Source organism: Lepisma saccharinum, chromosome 19, assembly GCF_977018435.1.
Source record: "Lepisma saccharinum chromosome 19, izLepSacc3.1, whole genome shotgun sequence".
NCBI lineage: Eukaryota > Metazoa > Arthropoda > Insecta > Zygentoma > Lepismatidae > Lepisma > Lepisma saccharinum.
In genome coordinates this window covers 12,208,038-12,224,365 of record NC_139247.1, presented here as the reverse complement: position 1 = coordinate 12,224,365, position 16,328 = coordinate 12,208,038, and the positions used below count along the sequence as shown (strand labels likewise).

Below are 16,328 nucleotides of genomic sequence, written 5' to 3'. Positions count from 1 at the left end.
TGCGCTCTGAACGAGGCTCGCGGAGGGTTTAATACGGATCTGAATCGCCCTTCGCCCGGGCCTGCGCGTTAGATAAGGCGATATCGAGACGCGGTTTCCAGACGCAACTGGTGACTTGGAGGAGGTGTCTCGCACAAGTGCAAGTGCGGAGATTCACCACGGAGTAATTGCTAATTCCGAGAACCACGAAACAATTTGGGAAACGCCCCCACCGTTGCGATGCGTCGCAATGGGTCTCCTCAAAAGGGGAAGGGAAACACTTCAACATCTGCCTGCATGGTTTAAAAGTTGGCGTAGCTCAGAGAAAGTTCGCAAATTTTGCTTCCCCTTAACCAATGTAAGAAATGCCGTCCCTCACACATGTTCAGGAATTGTGGATTTACACAACGTGGTGGTCCATTGTTACCCCCAAATTCTTGGAAGGAATGCATACCACCGCCCCCCAAATCCGTAAATATAAGTTGTAACGCATGAAATAATTTGACAGATGCAAGGTGCTGCTGTTAAAGGAATCTATTTTCTAATGTGTAATGTTTAATTCAAACCAATGTGCAGAGATCCGAAATGCTGAAAATAATTGGCAAAAACCTAGAGCTCGCTATTTGACTCCTAAATCGATACCGACGATTTACGATTAGCCATTTTAAGGATAAAATAGACACTTTGGGTCTGCAGAATTAACACAAGCTCTATTATGTAGATCTTTATGCAAAAAATATAGTGTATCACATATTTACAAAAGCAATAACTTAGGAGAACAGTAATAGTAAGAAAGCCAATAATTAATAATATTGTTCATAATAACGAAGATAAAGATGATGATAATAATGGTAATAGTAAAGATAATCGCTAAAACACATTTATGGACAATAAATATATAACGCCAGGAAAATAAGGACATGTTACCCAACCACTTTCAAAATATATTACCGGTTTTTAATGTATTAAGTAATATTTATTCACTAGTTCCGATGCCTTTAATTCTCCTTCCTCGTTTAAATGCACTTTGGTTTCGAATGAGAGTTCCTTGGACGTAGGAGACGTTTTTCGATTTTTTTTCTTTTTAATTCTCTCGTAAATTTCTTTAAAAAAAGGTCGTCCACTTTGCTAGTCAGAGTTCATAGGGGTAGAAGAAAGAGGATGCATCTACGAACACTTTAAGCCAACTGAAATTACTTTTTAAAAATATCTTCTACTCGGCGACAACTTCATTTTTATAACAGTATGCTGCAGAACAAGATGGTTCATCTTGTTATTATTTGTATAATCTAACACAAACGCTAAACTTGATCGTATCTTTACCACACTTTCAAAAAGGACGTTTTGTGGAACTATATGACACTGTTCCATTATTTACTCAAGCAAGAAAAATTCAATAGCATTATTCTGGGATGTGTAAGTTCGTATTTATGAGGGTCTTTACATTTGACACACGGCTGCGAAGAAGGAAAATTAGTCAGAAGTAGCAAATTGTAACAAATATTTTCTCCCATCCAGTTTTACAATACATTAAAGTATTCTCTCCTTGAAATCGCGGTGGGAAATAGACACTAAAACTTTTATATTTTCATGTATACACACACACATAACCCTCACCCCCACACACACATCCGCTGTAGTGGAGATTGGGTGCCAAAATTGTGGAAGGGGGGGAGGGGTCGACGACAATTTACTTTCTCTTGGTAACAAGGCTTAGCATTAAGATGAAGGGACAAAATCTTGCAAACAGTGGGGGTCAACTGCAGCTGTACACCCTAATTGCCGCCACTGTATATATATATATATATATATATATATATATATATATATATATATATATATATATATATATATATATATATATATACATACATACACACGCCAGGGAAAAGTGACTGGGGTGGAGGGCGCGGAAAGGGGGCGACAACATATTGTTGGGTGCAGTCACATTCAAACGCCCGAAAACACTACATAATATATATATATATATAATATATATATAAATATATAATAGTATTTATAATAATAATTGTTTTTATTCATGTACGGTGTTTTGTGTTTGTCCTTTATTTTGATTGGACGTTTACTGCCTAAATTTACTTCTTGATTACGAGTTTATATCCATATGATTCGCTTTATTCGTGGGAACTGCCACAAGTTGCGTTGATTCTAGTGGCCTATTTCAGTATTGGAAGACATTTATAATTTTATAATTCATCGTCTTTTCTTGAGATGAAACTACTGATATAAATATTCAAGTTATGAGATAATAATATAAATGACAAAAAAAATGTTTCTAAGAATCTAATATTCTTGCAAATTAAACATGACGTTGGAAGCAACGAAAGTCACTTAGTGAAGTGCAATTATCCTGTAGGAGAATTCTGATGTGTGTACTTTGGAGAACACATTGCCCACCCTGGGTACATCCAGGACTTGACATTTCTTCTCAATAGCGAGGACAGCCAAATGAAGCAGCAGGCATCGGTTTCAAAGACCAAAAGGTTCTTTCACACGCTGCATTGGAAACTGGAATTGTTACAGAGAATACAACTAGAGTGTGAACCTTGTGATATGCTAATTTATACTTTCCTAGGATTTCCATCTTCGTAACGCTGAAGAGTTTTGAGCAAAATCTGCGATTCACCTTTGAGGGAAATGTTATCACAGGAATAAAAATCTGAAAAAGGTTACAGTTTTCTCATAATTCAAAAAATATACTGACCCTGGCACACCTCTCACTCTACCACTCCAACGTATGTGTGTGTTAGACAACTACAGGTACCTATGGAGTTCTTGGGAAGAAGTTCTTCGATTGTGAAATGTACGAGAAAGAAAGGAATTCAAAACACTTCCTTTAATTTTTTTTTAAGAAATATAGGTATGTCTTAAAAAACATCAATTGACTACTTGTGTGCAAAATTTCATAATAAAACGTAAATTTGTTATTATGTACAATAAATGTTTCGTATTGTAATGTGTATGAAATTTATTGAATTTGTTAACTTCCATGTTGAAACCAAAGCTATAAGCTGACCGGTTGATGTTCAAGTCATCATATTAATATATTTTATAGTTTTTGAACTACAAATAATATGAAAATATATAATATTTGTCACTTTTAATATCAGGTAAGAAAATTGAAAAATATATATTTGTGTTTACATTTTAGAATAGGATACAAATACAAGTTCCACTAGAACCGCGGCTGGGTTATTTTTGACCCAACTGCTATTTCTTTATTTTCCCACTTCTTTGTGTTTGAACCTGTAGTGCTATAATTGCTTGACTTTTCATCAATAAAAGTCAGTAACAAACACAAGTAATTTCACTTCTCGGTTGTCAACCCCCCCCCCCCCCGAAAAAGAACTCAGATTCACCTAGAACAGCGGTTGGGTGAGTTAAGACCCACTACTCCCATTTCGTGATTATCATTGTGAATGGAAAGAGCGGCATATAAAAATAATCTCTTAAGTATATTACATATTTTATTTGAAATTTAACACACACAGAGTACTTGCATTTGAAATATGAAGGGCAACAGAGAATTGTGTAGTTTTACAGGTTGATGTCAGATAATGAACACACATACTAGTTTTTGTCTGTGCACTTTTTGCAAATGATTTTCTTACAAGTGTGACACTTCACAAACGATTTGTTTCCTGTGCATGTTTTCTTTACTTGACACCCTGTGGCTTTTCTTGTCTCTCTGGAATCTCATCAGGAATAGAGTTGAGGAAGTTTGTCATCCTCGTTGGTACATATTTCTCAGCAAGCTCCTCCCCTAATTGTAGAAGGAAGTTTCTTAGATTCAATTTCTTCTCATTCTTCTCATTCAATTCATTGTACACAACCCATGCATTTATTCCTGCCAAATCCAACAAGTTATAGAACCTGTGAACTGGCCAGCGTCTGGATGGTACTTTCACGGAGTATTTGCGGGCCATCTGATTCACCACATCAACACCATATTGGAAGTTATTATAAAATATTACTGTGCCAATTTGAACGTCAGGACGCATAGTGCTGAGAATGAGGACATTTTTCTTGGTCTTTTCCTGATAGATTGTCAAAGACGTATCATTCTTCTTCAACACCACTGTACTGTATAAATTATCTTTTACATTCTTTACACAAACTGGTATTTTCCTACGAGCTCTGTTCATGGTACCAATAAGACTTGTGAAATTTGCTTTCAAAGTTTCAGAGAGAGACAAGGAGGTGAAGAAGTTGTTGCAGGTTACATTTATTCCCTTCTTCATATAAGGTTCCATCAACCTCTTTACAAAAAAAAATCACCACGTCGCTCAATATTTTGCCTACTATAATATTTTCCTAGGTACGGGAAAGCGTTTACTATATACTTCGATTCTGTGTCGAAGGCCATCCAATATTTCTGCCCATACTTATCTGATTTGGATGCAGCGTAAATCTGCAGCGGCATTTAGAAGAGAAGATCTGCTCATCAATGGTTATATACGCTCAAGGTACATTCTGCATGTGTAATGGACTCATACCAGATTTCTGAAACCAATGCAAATTTGTCTTCTTTCAGTCTTTCCGACCTTGTGGATCTAATATCAAATCTCAAGAAACGCACTATTTCCATGAATCTGTCACGAGACATTGTCGCCTTTACAAAAGGATTGCCCCACTTCGCTGACCACAATGAGTCCAGTTCTAAGCCACTAGCTCCTATGGCACCATCGATGTACAGTATGGCTTAAAAAGCTTCCAACTCCTCAATGTTCAAAGACCAATCTTCTGATTCCAGTACACGACGTGCCTCTGTCACGGTGCAGTTCACAATATGTTTCAAGATCTTGTCAGTAATCATTAGTTGTCAAGCACTGATGCAAGTCTCATTCACATTACGTTTTGCATGTGGAGTAGGTACAACACGATCTCTGAACACATTCTGAATTCCACGTCTACCAGCAGAAGCGTCGATAATTATACCTACTTTCCATTTCGTGCCATCTGGAGATATAATTTTTGCACCTGCAGGAAGCTGATTAAGGTTCTCAACTCCTATCTTCCTTCGTTTCTCTGGTTGCTTATTCGCTCTGTAGGCAGTGGTACCAACTTGAGCAATTTCTTGATAGTTGGCGGTGGCATCCTCTTCTGGTGAGTCAACTGAACAGAGCCCCTGGTCACGCCAAATTCGACGGTCCAGAGGTGCCCCTGACCTTCAATCATGGGCGTCCGGAAGAGGGGGGCAAGGTGGGCCGTGCAACCCCTGGAAAATGAAAATCAACCAAAAATTATGTATTTCACACATATAATTTCATTTTTGCCACAATAATATGTGTTAATTATTGCATGAACACCATAAATTCAAATTTAAGCAATGTGTTTTTAGGGAACAACACTATTTTTGGGGAGAATATGCCTTGTTTGCCCCCCCTGGAAAGAATACCTTCCTTGCCCCTCCCTGGAAAAAATCCTGCGGACGTCCATGCCTTCAATGACCTGATCATAGAAAGACACATGTGAAATACGGAATTAGAAAGCGTAATTAGTTATTTTTACAGCAAATAAAAACGTACAAGACCAAATAAACACAGTGTAGATAACCCACACATAATATGTCTCAGACATAAAACTACACTTAGGCATGTGCAGTATTTTTCTAATGTGAGGCGCACGCAAATATAAATCACCTACAAAAAACCATGAAGTCGTTTGAATGTGTAGGTATGTAGCGATGTGTGGACGTGTCTTTACGTATCGTTACCTTATTTGTCTTTTCGTTGTTTCGCTATATGTTTTTGATGTCCTGATGCATAATATATTTATTTCTGTATTCAGAAGTTTCAAATAAATAAATAAATTATAATGATGACAACACGGTGAAAATATTTTACTTTAAAAACTGAGTTCTAAGCAGGGACCTGTAACGTAACCCAACTTGTAACGCTGTCAAGTTACGAACGGAACTATCGATATGCGTTACAATGGCATTGGCGTTCCACACAGTACCGGACAGATTGGAGCTACCTACAACCTGGGTAAATGAGGCGTACCGTTACTCAACGACCCATTCGCTTCAGGTACTGAGTGGAACGGGTCTCGGATGGAACGGGTACGATCGTACCGGTACATACTGTACCTGAACGGTAGCTACCGGGTACGAAATGGAACCACAAGTTGGTAACCGGTACTGAAGCACTATGATCAGCGCTTGTTATTAAAATACCGGTACGTGGATAGAAATGGATGAAGCGGGTAACATTTGTAACAGGAACTTACAGTACGTATCATAACATACTGAGGGTATCCGAATTAAGTTTACTGTCAATCAAAATTCCACAGCAGCAAATGGAATACCGATAAATATACACTTCGTTGTTTAAAAAATTATTATAATAGCTTTAGAAAAAACTAATGCGTGATCCTTCTGGATAATTATTTATCCGAAAAATATGTATAAATAATATCTAGTTTATCTTTCATTAATTTGTTAATAATGGTATCAGCTATGCAAAAATTTCGAAGACGTCACTCTGGCAAACTATTAACAATAGATACAATTAGTTTAACAAGCTCATGTAGAATATACTAATTACAACGACCTGCGCAGAAAGTCGATATTCGACCTTCAGGCAACCTGTTCTTAGGAGGCATGCACAGTAGGCACCATTACGTTTAGAACAAGTAGAGAAGTGAAATTGAGTTTGACGGTAGATTATGCTAATTAGAGCACGACAAATCAACATGATTGTGGAAAACCGGAAGTTTATGAATGCCATATTGAAAAATGTTACTTCTTAAGATAGAGAAGTGAAATTCGGTTTGACGGTAGCTTATGCTAATTAGAGCACGATAAATCATGATTCTGGAAAACAGAAAGTTGATGGACGCCATATTGAAAAGTGTTAATTTTTAAGATAGAGAAGTGAAACTCGGTTCAACGGTAGCTTATGCTAATTAAAGCATGGAAAATCAACATGGTTGTGGAAAACCGGAAGTTGATGGACGCCATATTGAAAAATTTTACCTTTTAAGATATAGAAGTGAAATTCAGTTTGATGGTAGCTTATTCTAATTATAGCATGAAAAATCAACATGATTGTGGAAAACCGGAATTTGATGGACGCCATATTGAAAAATGTTACTTTTTAAGATAGAGAAGTGAAACACGGCTTGGTGGTAGCTTATGGTATAATTAGAACATGGCAAATCAACGTGATTGTGGAAAACCGGAAGTTGGTGGACGCCATATTGAAAAACTTTAATTCGTAAGATAGAGAATTTAAACTCTGTTTGATGGTAGTTTAGGAGAATTAGAGCATGGCAAAAAATAAGATTCTTAAAAACCCGAGGTTGCTGGTCGCCATATTGAAGAACGTTAACTCGTAAGATATAGAATTGAAACTCGGTGTGACGGTAGCTTACGCTAATTAAAGCATGGCAAATCAACATGATTGTGGAGAACCGGAAGTTGATGGATGCCATATTGAAAAATGTTACTTCTTAAGATAGAGAAGTGAAATTCGGTTCAACGGTAGCTTATGCTAATTAAAGCATGGCAAATCAACATGATTGTGGAAAACCGAAAGTTGATGGACGCCATATTGAAAAATTTTACCTTTTAAATATAGAAGTGAAACTCGGTTCGTCGGTAGCCTATGCTAATTAAAGCATGGCAAATCTACATGATTGTGAAAAACCGGAAGTTGATGGACGCCATATTAAAAAAAAATTACCTTTCAATATATAGAAGTGAAATTCAGTTTGATGGTAGCTTATTCTAATTAGAGCACGATAAATCAACACGATCGTGGAAAACCGTAAGTTGATGGACGCCATATTGAAAAATGTTACTTTTTAAGATAGAAAAGTGAAACTCGGCTTGGTGGTAGATTATAGTAATTAGAACATGGCAAATCAACGTGATTCCGGAAAACCGGAAGTTCATGGACACCATATTGAAAAACTTTGATTCGTAAGATAGAGAATTGAAACTCTGTTTGATGGTAGTTTAGGAGAATTAGAGCATGGCAAATAATAAGATTATTAAAAACCGGAGGTTGCTGGTCGCCATATTGAAAAACGTTAATTCGTAAGATAGAAATTGAAACTCGGTGTGACGGTAGTTTATGCTAATTAAAGCATGGCAAACCAACAGGATTGTGGAAAACCGGAAGTTGATGGACGCCATACTGAAAAATGTTACTTCTTAAGATAGAGAATTGAAACTCGGTGTGACGGTAGCTTATGCTAATTAAAGCATGGCAAATCAACATGATTCTGGAAAACTAGAAGTTCATGGACGCCATATTGAAAAGTGTTACTTTTTAAGATAGAGAAGTGAAACTCGGTTCAACGGTAGCTTATGCTAATTAAAGCATGGCAAATCAACATGATTGTGGAAAACCGGAAGTTCATGGACGCCATATTGAAAAATGTTATTTCATAAGACAGAGGAGTGAAATTCGGTTTGGTGATATTATGGACATTACTGCATTGGAATTCAACATGATTATGGAAAATCGGACGTTATCGGAAAATTTTACTTTAATATTCCTCTTTTCCTTTGGTCATTGCTTATAGTAATTAGAACATGGTAAAATTTATATGATATTATAAAACCGGAAATCGATGGACGGCATAATGAAAAATGCATTTTATTAAGATGAAGAAGTGAAATTCGGTTAGATTATTGAGCTTGGTAATTCGAACATGGACAATGCATATGCTGTTGTAAAACTGGAAGTTGATGGACGCCATCCTGAAAAAGAAATACTTTGAGTGTCGATTTAGTCTTTATTTATTAAAAATAAATATGAATGAAATTAATTATAAATTTCTGCAACTTTTACCAATCGCGTCGACGATGATGAGTGATGATTAGATGAAATTCATGAATGTGAATTGACACTCACATAGAAGACCTATGTCAAACCTGGGACTCTAACCTGGCACTTCGTCAACTATAGCACTTTTACATTGATTGATAATAGTAGCCCTACATGTACAAATTGACATTTATATTTTACATCTAATCTCTCACTTTTACTCGTTCCAATCGAGAAGTTCAAGTTACAATTCAATGCTTTGTGACGTGTTAAAAATTTGGTGCTTACTTGTGTGTCACAAAGTGGGCATTATCATAAGTCAATTATTGGTGTTACAAAAAAAAATTAATAATTTTCTATACTACTGATGATAACAACGATCTCGCCACCTAACTTTTTGATTCGAGTCCCAACTTGACATATCCCTTCTTCAATTTCATGTAATCATCAGTCTTCCTAATTACATAAAATAATCAGTCACGTGTTCTTGCAAGTGATTTACATATTCGCATATTAGTCAAAACTCGTGTCGTTAATTCATTGGAACAAATATCATCAGTAGTATAGAAAATTATTTATTTTTTGTTGTAACTCCAATAATTGATTTATGATAATGCCCACCTTGTGACACACAAGTAAGCACCAAATTTTTAACACGTCACAAAGCATTGAATTGTAACTTGAACTTCTCGATTGGAACGAGTAAAAGTGAGAGATTAGATGTAAAATATAAATGTCAATTTGTACATGTAGGGCTACTATTATCAATCAATGTAAAAGTGCTATAGTTGACGAAGTGCCAGGTTAGAGTCCCAGGTTTGACATAGGTCTTCTATGTGAGTGTCAATTCACATTCATGAATTTCATCTAATCATCACTCATCATCGTCGACGCGATTGGTAAAAGTTGCAGAAATTTATAATTAATTTCATTCATATTTATTTTTAATAAATAAAGACTAAATCGACACTCAAAGTATTTCTTTTTCAGGATGGCGTCCATCAACTTCCAGTTTTACAACAGCATATGCATTGTCCATGTTCGAATTACCAAGCTCAATAATCTAACCGAATTTCACTTCTTCATCTTAATAAAATGCATTTTTCATTATGCCGTCCATCGATTTCCGGTTTTATAATATCATATAAATTTTACCATGTTCTAATTACTATAAGCAATGACCAAAGGAAAAGAGGAATATTAAAGTAAAATTTTCCGATAACGTCCGATTTTCCATAATCATGTTGAATTCCAATGCAGTAATGTCCATAATATCACCAAACCGAATTTCACTCCTCTGTCTTATGAAATAACATTTTTCAATATGGCGTCCACCAACTTCCGGTTTTCCACAATCATGTTGATTTGCCATGCTGTAATTCCCATAAGCTACCATCAAGCAAGATTTCACTCCTCTGTCTTATGAAATAACATTTTGCAATATGGCGTCCACCAACTTCCGGTTTTCCAGAATCATGTTGATTTGCCATGCTCTAATTCCCATAAGCTACCATCAAACCGAATTTCACTCCTCTGTCTTATGAAATAACATTTTTCAATATGGCGTCCACCAACTTCCGGTTCTCCAGAATCATGTTGATTTGCCATACTCTAATTAGCATAAGCTACCGTGAAACCGAAATTTCACTTCTCTATCTTAAAAAGTAACGTTTTTCAATATGGCGTCCATCAACTTCCGGTTTTCCACAATCATGTTGATTTAACATACACTAATTAGCAAGATCTACCACCAAATCGAATTTCACTTCTCTATCTTAAGAAGTAACGTTTTTCAATATGGCGTCAATGAACTTCTGGTTTTCCACAATCATGTTGATTTGCCATACTCTAATTAGCATAAGCTACCGTCAAACCGAATTTCACTTCTCTATCTTAAGAGGTAACATTTTTCAGTATGGCTCCATCAACTTCCGGTTTTCCACAATGATGTTGATTTAACATGCACTAGTTAGCAAAATCTACCACCAAACCGAATATCACTTCTCTATCTTAAGAGGTAACATTTTTCAATATGGCGTCCATCAACTTCCGGTTTTCCACAATCATGTTGATTTGCCATACTGTAATTAGCATAAGCTACCGTCAAAGCGAATTTTACTTCTTTATCTTAAGAAGTGACATTTTTCAATATGGCGTCTAATTTCCAGTTTTACCAAAATCATATTGATTGGCAATGCCAGGTCAACCCGAATTTAAGATCTGTAACTTAGATGGCAACATTTCTCAATATGGCGTACATTAACTTTCCCTTTTTTCCACATGTATTAGTTGTTAATATTCTAATTACATAAACTATCATCATGTCGAACTCCTAATATCTTGCTTGAAAAGATATTTTTTTAATATGTTGGCATCATCTTGCACCCTAATATTACGTGTATTGGTTATATAAAAGTAACATTATTAATAACAAATCTCACGATTCCATATTTATTTTTATATATATATATTGCCTACAACCTCCATTAATATTAGTTATTATCGATTTTTCAAGAATTCAACAATGAAAGTTTCAAAATGAAGAGTTAGGTGACATAAATTTTCTGATCCATTCAATACCCATTTGATTTGTTGAAAATAGGTTTTGTTACAATTGTACCCGATCCCAAAGTTTCAGGTATACCCATCATGAATTTGTACCGGTATGATTCTAAGGAGAGGTACGTACCGTAACGGAACCGGCATTCAGAGAAGGAACAAGTTCCATGCTTTCTGGTACGGGTATTTTAACGTTCCACTCTGTGTACCCAAAGCTGTCGTCCCCGAAGCACTCTCGGGTACGAACGGAACGGTATAGCAGAAGCGTTACTGTTCGCCTTACCAAGAGGTTCTGGTATTTTCCTTGGAACGGTCCACGGCACTTGGGCCGGTACGCGGTACCCGGTACGGAAATAACGCGGAACGGTGACAAATACCAATGAATTGCGTTACGTTACAGGTCCCTGGTTCTAAGTTCTCTCTGTAGGGTATACAAGTGATAATTTTTTCGGCATTTTTTGTACAAAGAGTGTATTGTTGAAAATAGTGCCGATTGCAAAAGAAAATAACAATGCGTCAGTGATAAACAATAGAAAGCATTGGGTTATTTGCCAACAATTGGAATAAGTTTTGAAAATGTTCATATATATCTGCACAATTTTGAGCAGGCAGTAACTGGAAAAAAGGAGCACTTTCGGATAATTACAATGCAAAGGAAACAATATGAGAAAATTATGAAAAAAAATTAAAGTACTTACCTGCTATGTCGAGGTTTCCTAGAACTCCAACAGCTCTTAGTCATATCTGAATCATCACGCTATCGGAATGCTACTTGCATTCTGTTTGGCACAGTAGGTTGTTTTGTTGTACAGAATAGTTTGCTGTATTCTGGCCTTACCTTTTTAAATGCAGTCATTAAAATGTACGTTTCGTATATTTTTAAACACCTTCTTTCCTGCAAAACGTTGCTTTTACGCTAATTATGGTCATATCTTCACAAGTTTGATTGATTCATTTACTTTATTTTACTGCGCTTCCTGTGCCGCTTTTGCCTCATTCGACAAGATTGGGATGAGTGATGATATGATAAAATTTATGATTGGACACTCACAAACATCCATGCCCATGCCAGGATTCGAATCCGGGATCCCTGGCGTCGTAGCGCGATGTGCTATCCACTTTTTTTAATTTTTTAAAGGAGTACCCCTATTCGGCAGTATCCCAGTCAATCACACATTTGTACACTTTCATATATGTCAATTTACACTTTATTCACATTGTTTCTCATTATTCGGAAGAAACACAAACATCCAAGCCCGAGCGGGATTCGAACCAGGGACCCCTAGCGTTGCAGCGCGATGAGCTAACGACTCGGCCAGATGGTCCGGCATATCTTCAGAGGTGTTCAACTATGAATTACATTTTTGTGTGTAAGTTAATTGATTTCATCTACTATTTAATAAAATCATCATCCAAATTAGTTTTGAGACTTCAACAGTGGAAGAAATTCAGAGAAGCGTTCTGCATTGGAGCTCTCTCATTTTCCGTAGGATTTTACCCGGCCTTCAGGATTGAGAGGCAGCTAGTGAAAGGAGAATTTCGTACAGAACCATTACTTATCGACTTCTTGCTACAGGACATTAATCATCGTCACCATCGTCCTCCCAGCGCTGAACCTCACAGCAGAAGTGTTGACACCTGTTGAAAGTAAGAAGGAGAGGAAATAGCGCTGCTGATCAATGGTCCTATAGTTGACACCAATGACAAAGCAACTAAAATGTTACTCCTGTTTCTCGAACTCGAATTCCATGTGAAATGCTTTAAAGGGTGAGAAAATTGAAACAATCACAATTATATTCAATAGATATTGCCAGAATTTTTTCACGTAAAAAGTTAAAACCTAAAATTTAAAAAAAGAAAAAATGTTAGAAGTGTTGCATGGTAAACAGTCTACATAGCACAGTCGTGTACAAAGCAGACCATAACAAATTCAATTTTGTTGAACATATATTAATTACTGGACATTTAGATGGCTCGATTTTGCTATTTAGGGAATTAAAATTTTTGCTGAGTTAAAATTTTGTAACATCGTCGTCTTGTAATCAAGGGGTCCTGGGTTCAATACTTGGTGGAGGCACATAGTGATTCGGAACCCACTTTAAGCTGTGGGTTCGGTCCCGATTAGTCTATCTGTGCATAAAGTGAACTTAAAACAACAAATCATTTAATCAATTATAATTTTGTAAAGCAATCAGAATCAATAGTATTTAATTGTTCCAAAAATATACTAATTTTCATACATGAATTGATTTTCTGTAATTTACTTCGTTTTTCTTCTACTTTTGGCTAATCACGTAGATGAAGATGAGATTTCATGCTCAGGTGAGGATTCGAACCCGGGACCCTTGCAGTCGTAACGCGCTGTGTTAACTACTCCTCCACGGAGATCGGATAATTTACACAAACACACATAGGGCTATAAACAAACATAATACATAACAACCAAAAAACATGTTGCTATGTACTGATCAGTAGCCACGAAGCATAACGTTAATTCGCAGGAAATGAAAATTCAACTTTCTCATTTCATTTTTCTCCTGACTTGCAGTTAATTTCCGCACTTTCTGCAGAATTTCTCTACAATATTCCTTAAGCATGGGTAGGTTGATTTCCAAGTAATTGCCTGATTTTTTGTTCTTTTAATTCTAAAATTAAAACGTCAATTACAGAAGATACGTTAGTATTTTACATTATACACACAAATGATGCGTCTTGACCATTTAATGGAAATTAATTGCAGAATATGGATTTCTAGTTAATTACGATCTTACCATTCATGTTATAATTAAACTGTCACAGAAACTCTGGACGAGATTACAGAAAATAAATGTGGTGCAGATGCTTCATAATTACCGATGCATTGAATACGTACAGGTGGCTCTCATGGCGGAGTGGTTAGCACATCGCGCTATGACGCTAGGGGCCCCGGATTTGAATCCCGGCCTGGGCATGGGTGTTTGTAAGTGTCCATTCATCAATTTCATCACATCATCACTCATCCCCATCTTCGCAAATTATCCAAAAGTGGCAGAAAACGAAGTAAAATAATCTAATCAATCAATCAAAGCATTGAATCCATACAGAAATCGATGATTTCATATTGCCATTTCCTTTACAAGAAAGAGAATATATAAATGTATCATTATATCTTATGCTGCAATTATAATGAAAATTGAAATACATGTTTTAATATTTTACTTGTTGCTCATAGCTTCCTGCTTCCATAAAATAATTTCGACCTCCTTCAATTCGAATATTTCCAAACATGTGTGTGTTTTTGTAACACATTGTTTATTTTATATCCTGTTCGCTTTCATGTCATTTGAAATACTCTTGTCGTCATAAATTAAGAAAAAAAAGAGAAAATGTGCAGCGGGCTGATCATTAACATTTACATGTTACGTACCTTTCAGTCAACTCAGGAATTTACCCTTCTCTCATTTTGTCGTTGTCAAAATACTCTTGTAATCACCAGGCTTGGAAAACAAAACTTACCATTTCACCTTTATAGACGGTTTATATTTATATAAAATCTCTCAACTGCAATTTATAAACTTTTTTTTATATAAAATATTTATTGGTTGTGGACAAAATCCATGCACCAGTTAACAATTTATCAATTGGTATTATATACATGTATGCACATAATATTTACTCACAGTTATTCCTTTCATAATAAATAGTTTCCAAATTTCATTACACTTTTACAGAATTATATTAGACTTATTAAGATATTTTGTAAGAATATAGATTACCGAGGATGAAGGTGAAGTCAGTAAACAAGGCAGTGTCAGTGGCGTTTGATGTCCACTCCTGTACAATTCCTGTAAAAATGGTTCTCTGTAAGTTTCATAAAGTTTGCATTGAAATATAATGTGGTTTGGAGTTGCAGTATATTCATTGCACAAACAAACTGGTGAAGTCACTAAATTCTTCTTGTACAGATGAGCTGCGGCGATAGTGTGATTTAACCTGCAGCGCATTATAGTTGTGAGGGAACTCCGGGAGAGTTGAATCTGTTTAAACCAACATTCCTTTGGAATTCTTTCTTGTATAGAATAGTAGGCCTTACCGCATTGAGTGCCAGTATTTGTCCACAAGTTTTGCCAGTCAGTAAATAGTATTTTTCTAGTGTGTGATTCCAAAACTACGGACGGAATCTTTATTGAAAGATTGGATTGTTTGATTCGCTGCATATTTTGCCAAAGTGTCTGCTATATTATTCCCTTCTATTAAAGAATGTCCAGGTGTCCAAATAAAGTTGATATCATATCCCAATCTCGTTAATTTCAGTGTGAGTATTCTTATGTTAACAATGTACCATTCCGTATGACATGACCATGATGCAAACTGTAAAGAATTTAGCACAGAGGCTGAATCGGTTGCAATTAGAACTGAATTTAACTTCTTCTTTTGTACATAAAGCAATGCCTGTCGTATTGCAAAAGCTTCTGCAGTGTAAATTGACAGATACGATGGCAAAGGAAAAATTTTGAATTCTGCAGAATTATCACAGTAAAATGCTGCTCCTGTTTTTCCAGATGTTGATTTTGAAGCATCTGTATATATGTGATATTCACATTGTAATTTTGAATGTATGTAGTCTTGATATATATTATTTGAAATTGTAGGGATTGTCTTCCTGAAAACTCTACTTGGGTAGGCAGGAAAATGAATCCTCATGGGAGATATCATATTAAAGTAGTCTGTCATGAAGCATGGTGCATTAGGTAAACGAATAATATTAGCTTGAAATTTATTAATGTCCTTATGAGCATAATATAGTATAGGTAATCTGGATTTATATTTTGCTGTACGTCTGTTGAGCATCAAAGAGTCTAACAATTGAAGTTTTGGTATGATCGGAGATGTCGTGTTGGCAATTTTCTTAAGTAAAAATTTGCTCGCAAGATATTTAACTCTAAGTTTGTATGGTGGATCTCCCACTTCTACGAAAGTTGCTTGTTTTGGAGTTCCTTTCCAAAGGCC

At 36.0% G+C, this 16,328-nt stretch overlaps 1 protein-coding gene across 1 annotated transcript; it reads right to left on the bottom strand.

Moving 5' to 3' along the window:
* Window positions 1-3,656: 3,656 nt before the first annotated feature.
* On the bottom strand, window positions 3,657-4,145 carry LOC146002936 (uncharacterized). The gene has a single exon (XM_083141093.1). It carries the CDS (start codon window positions 4,143-4,145, stop codon window positions 3,657-3,659), a length of 489 nt encoding a protein of 162 aa, XP_082997219.1.
* Window positions 4,146-16,328: the final 12,183 nt, after the last annotated feature.

Excerpts from the sequence above, each read along its gene's own strand:
- LOC146002936 (XM_083141093.1), bottom strand. The coding sequence starts at position 4,145 with ATGAACAGAGCTCGTAGGAAAATACCAGTTTGTGTAAAGAATGTAAAA.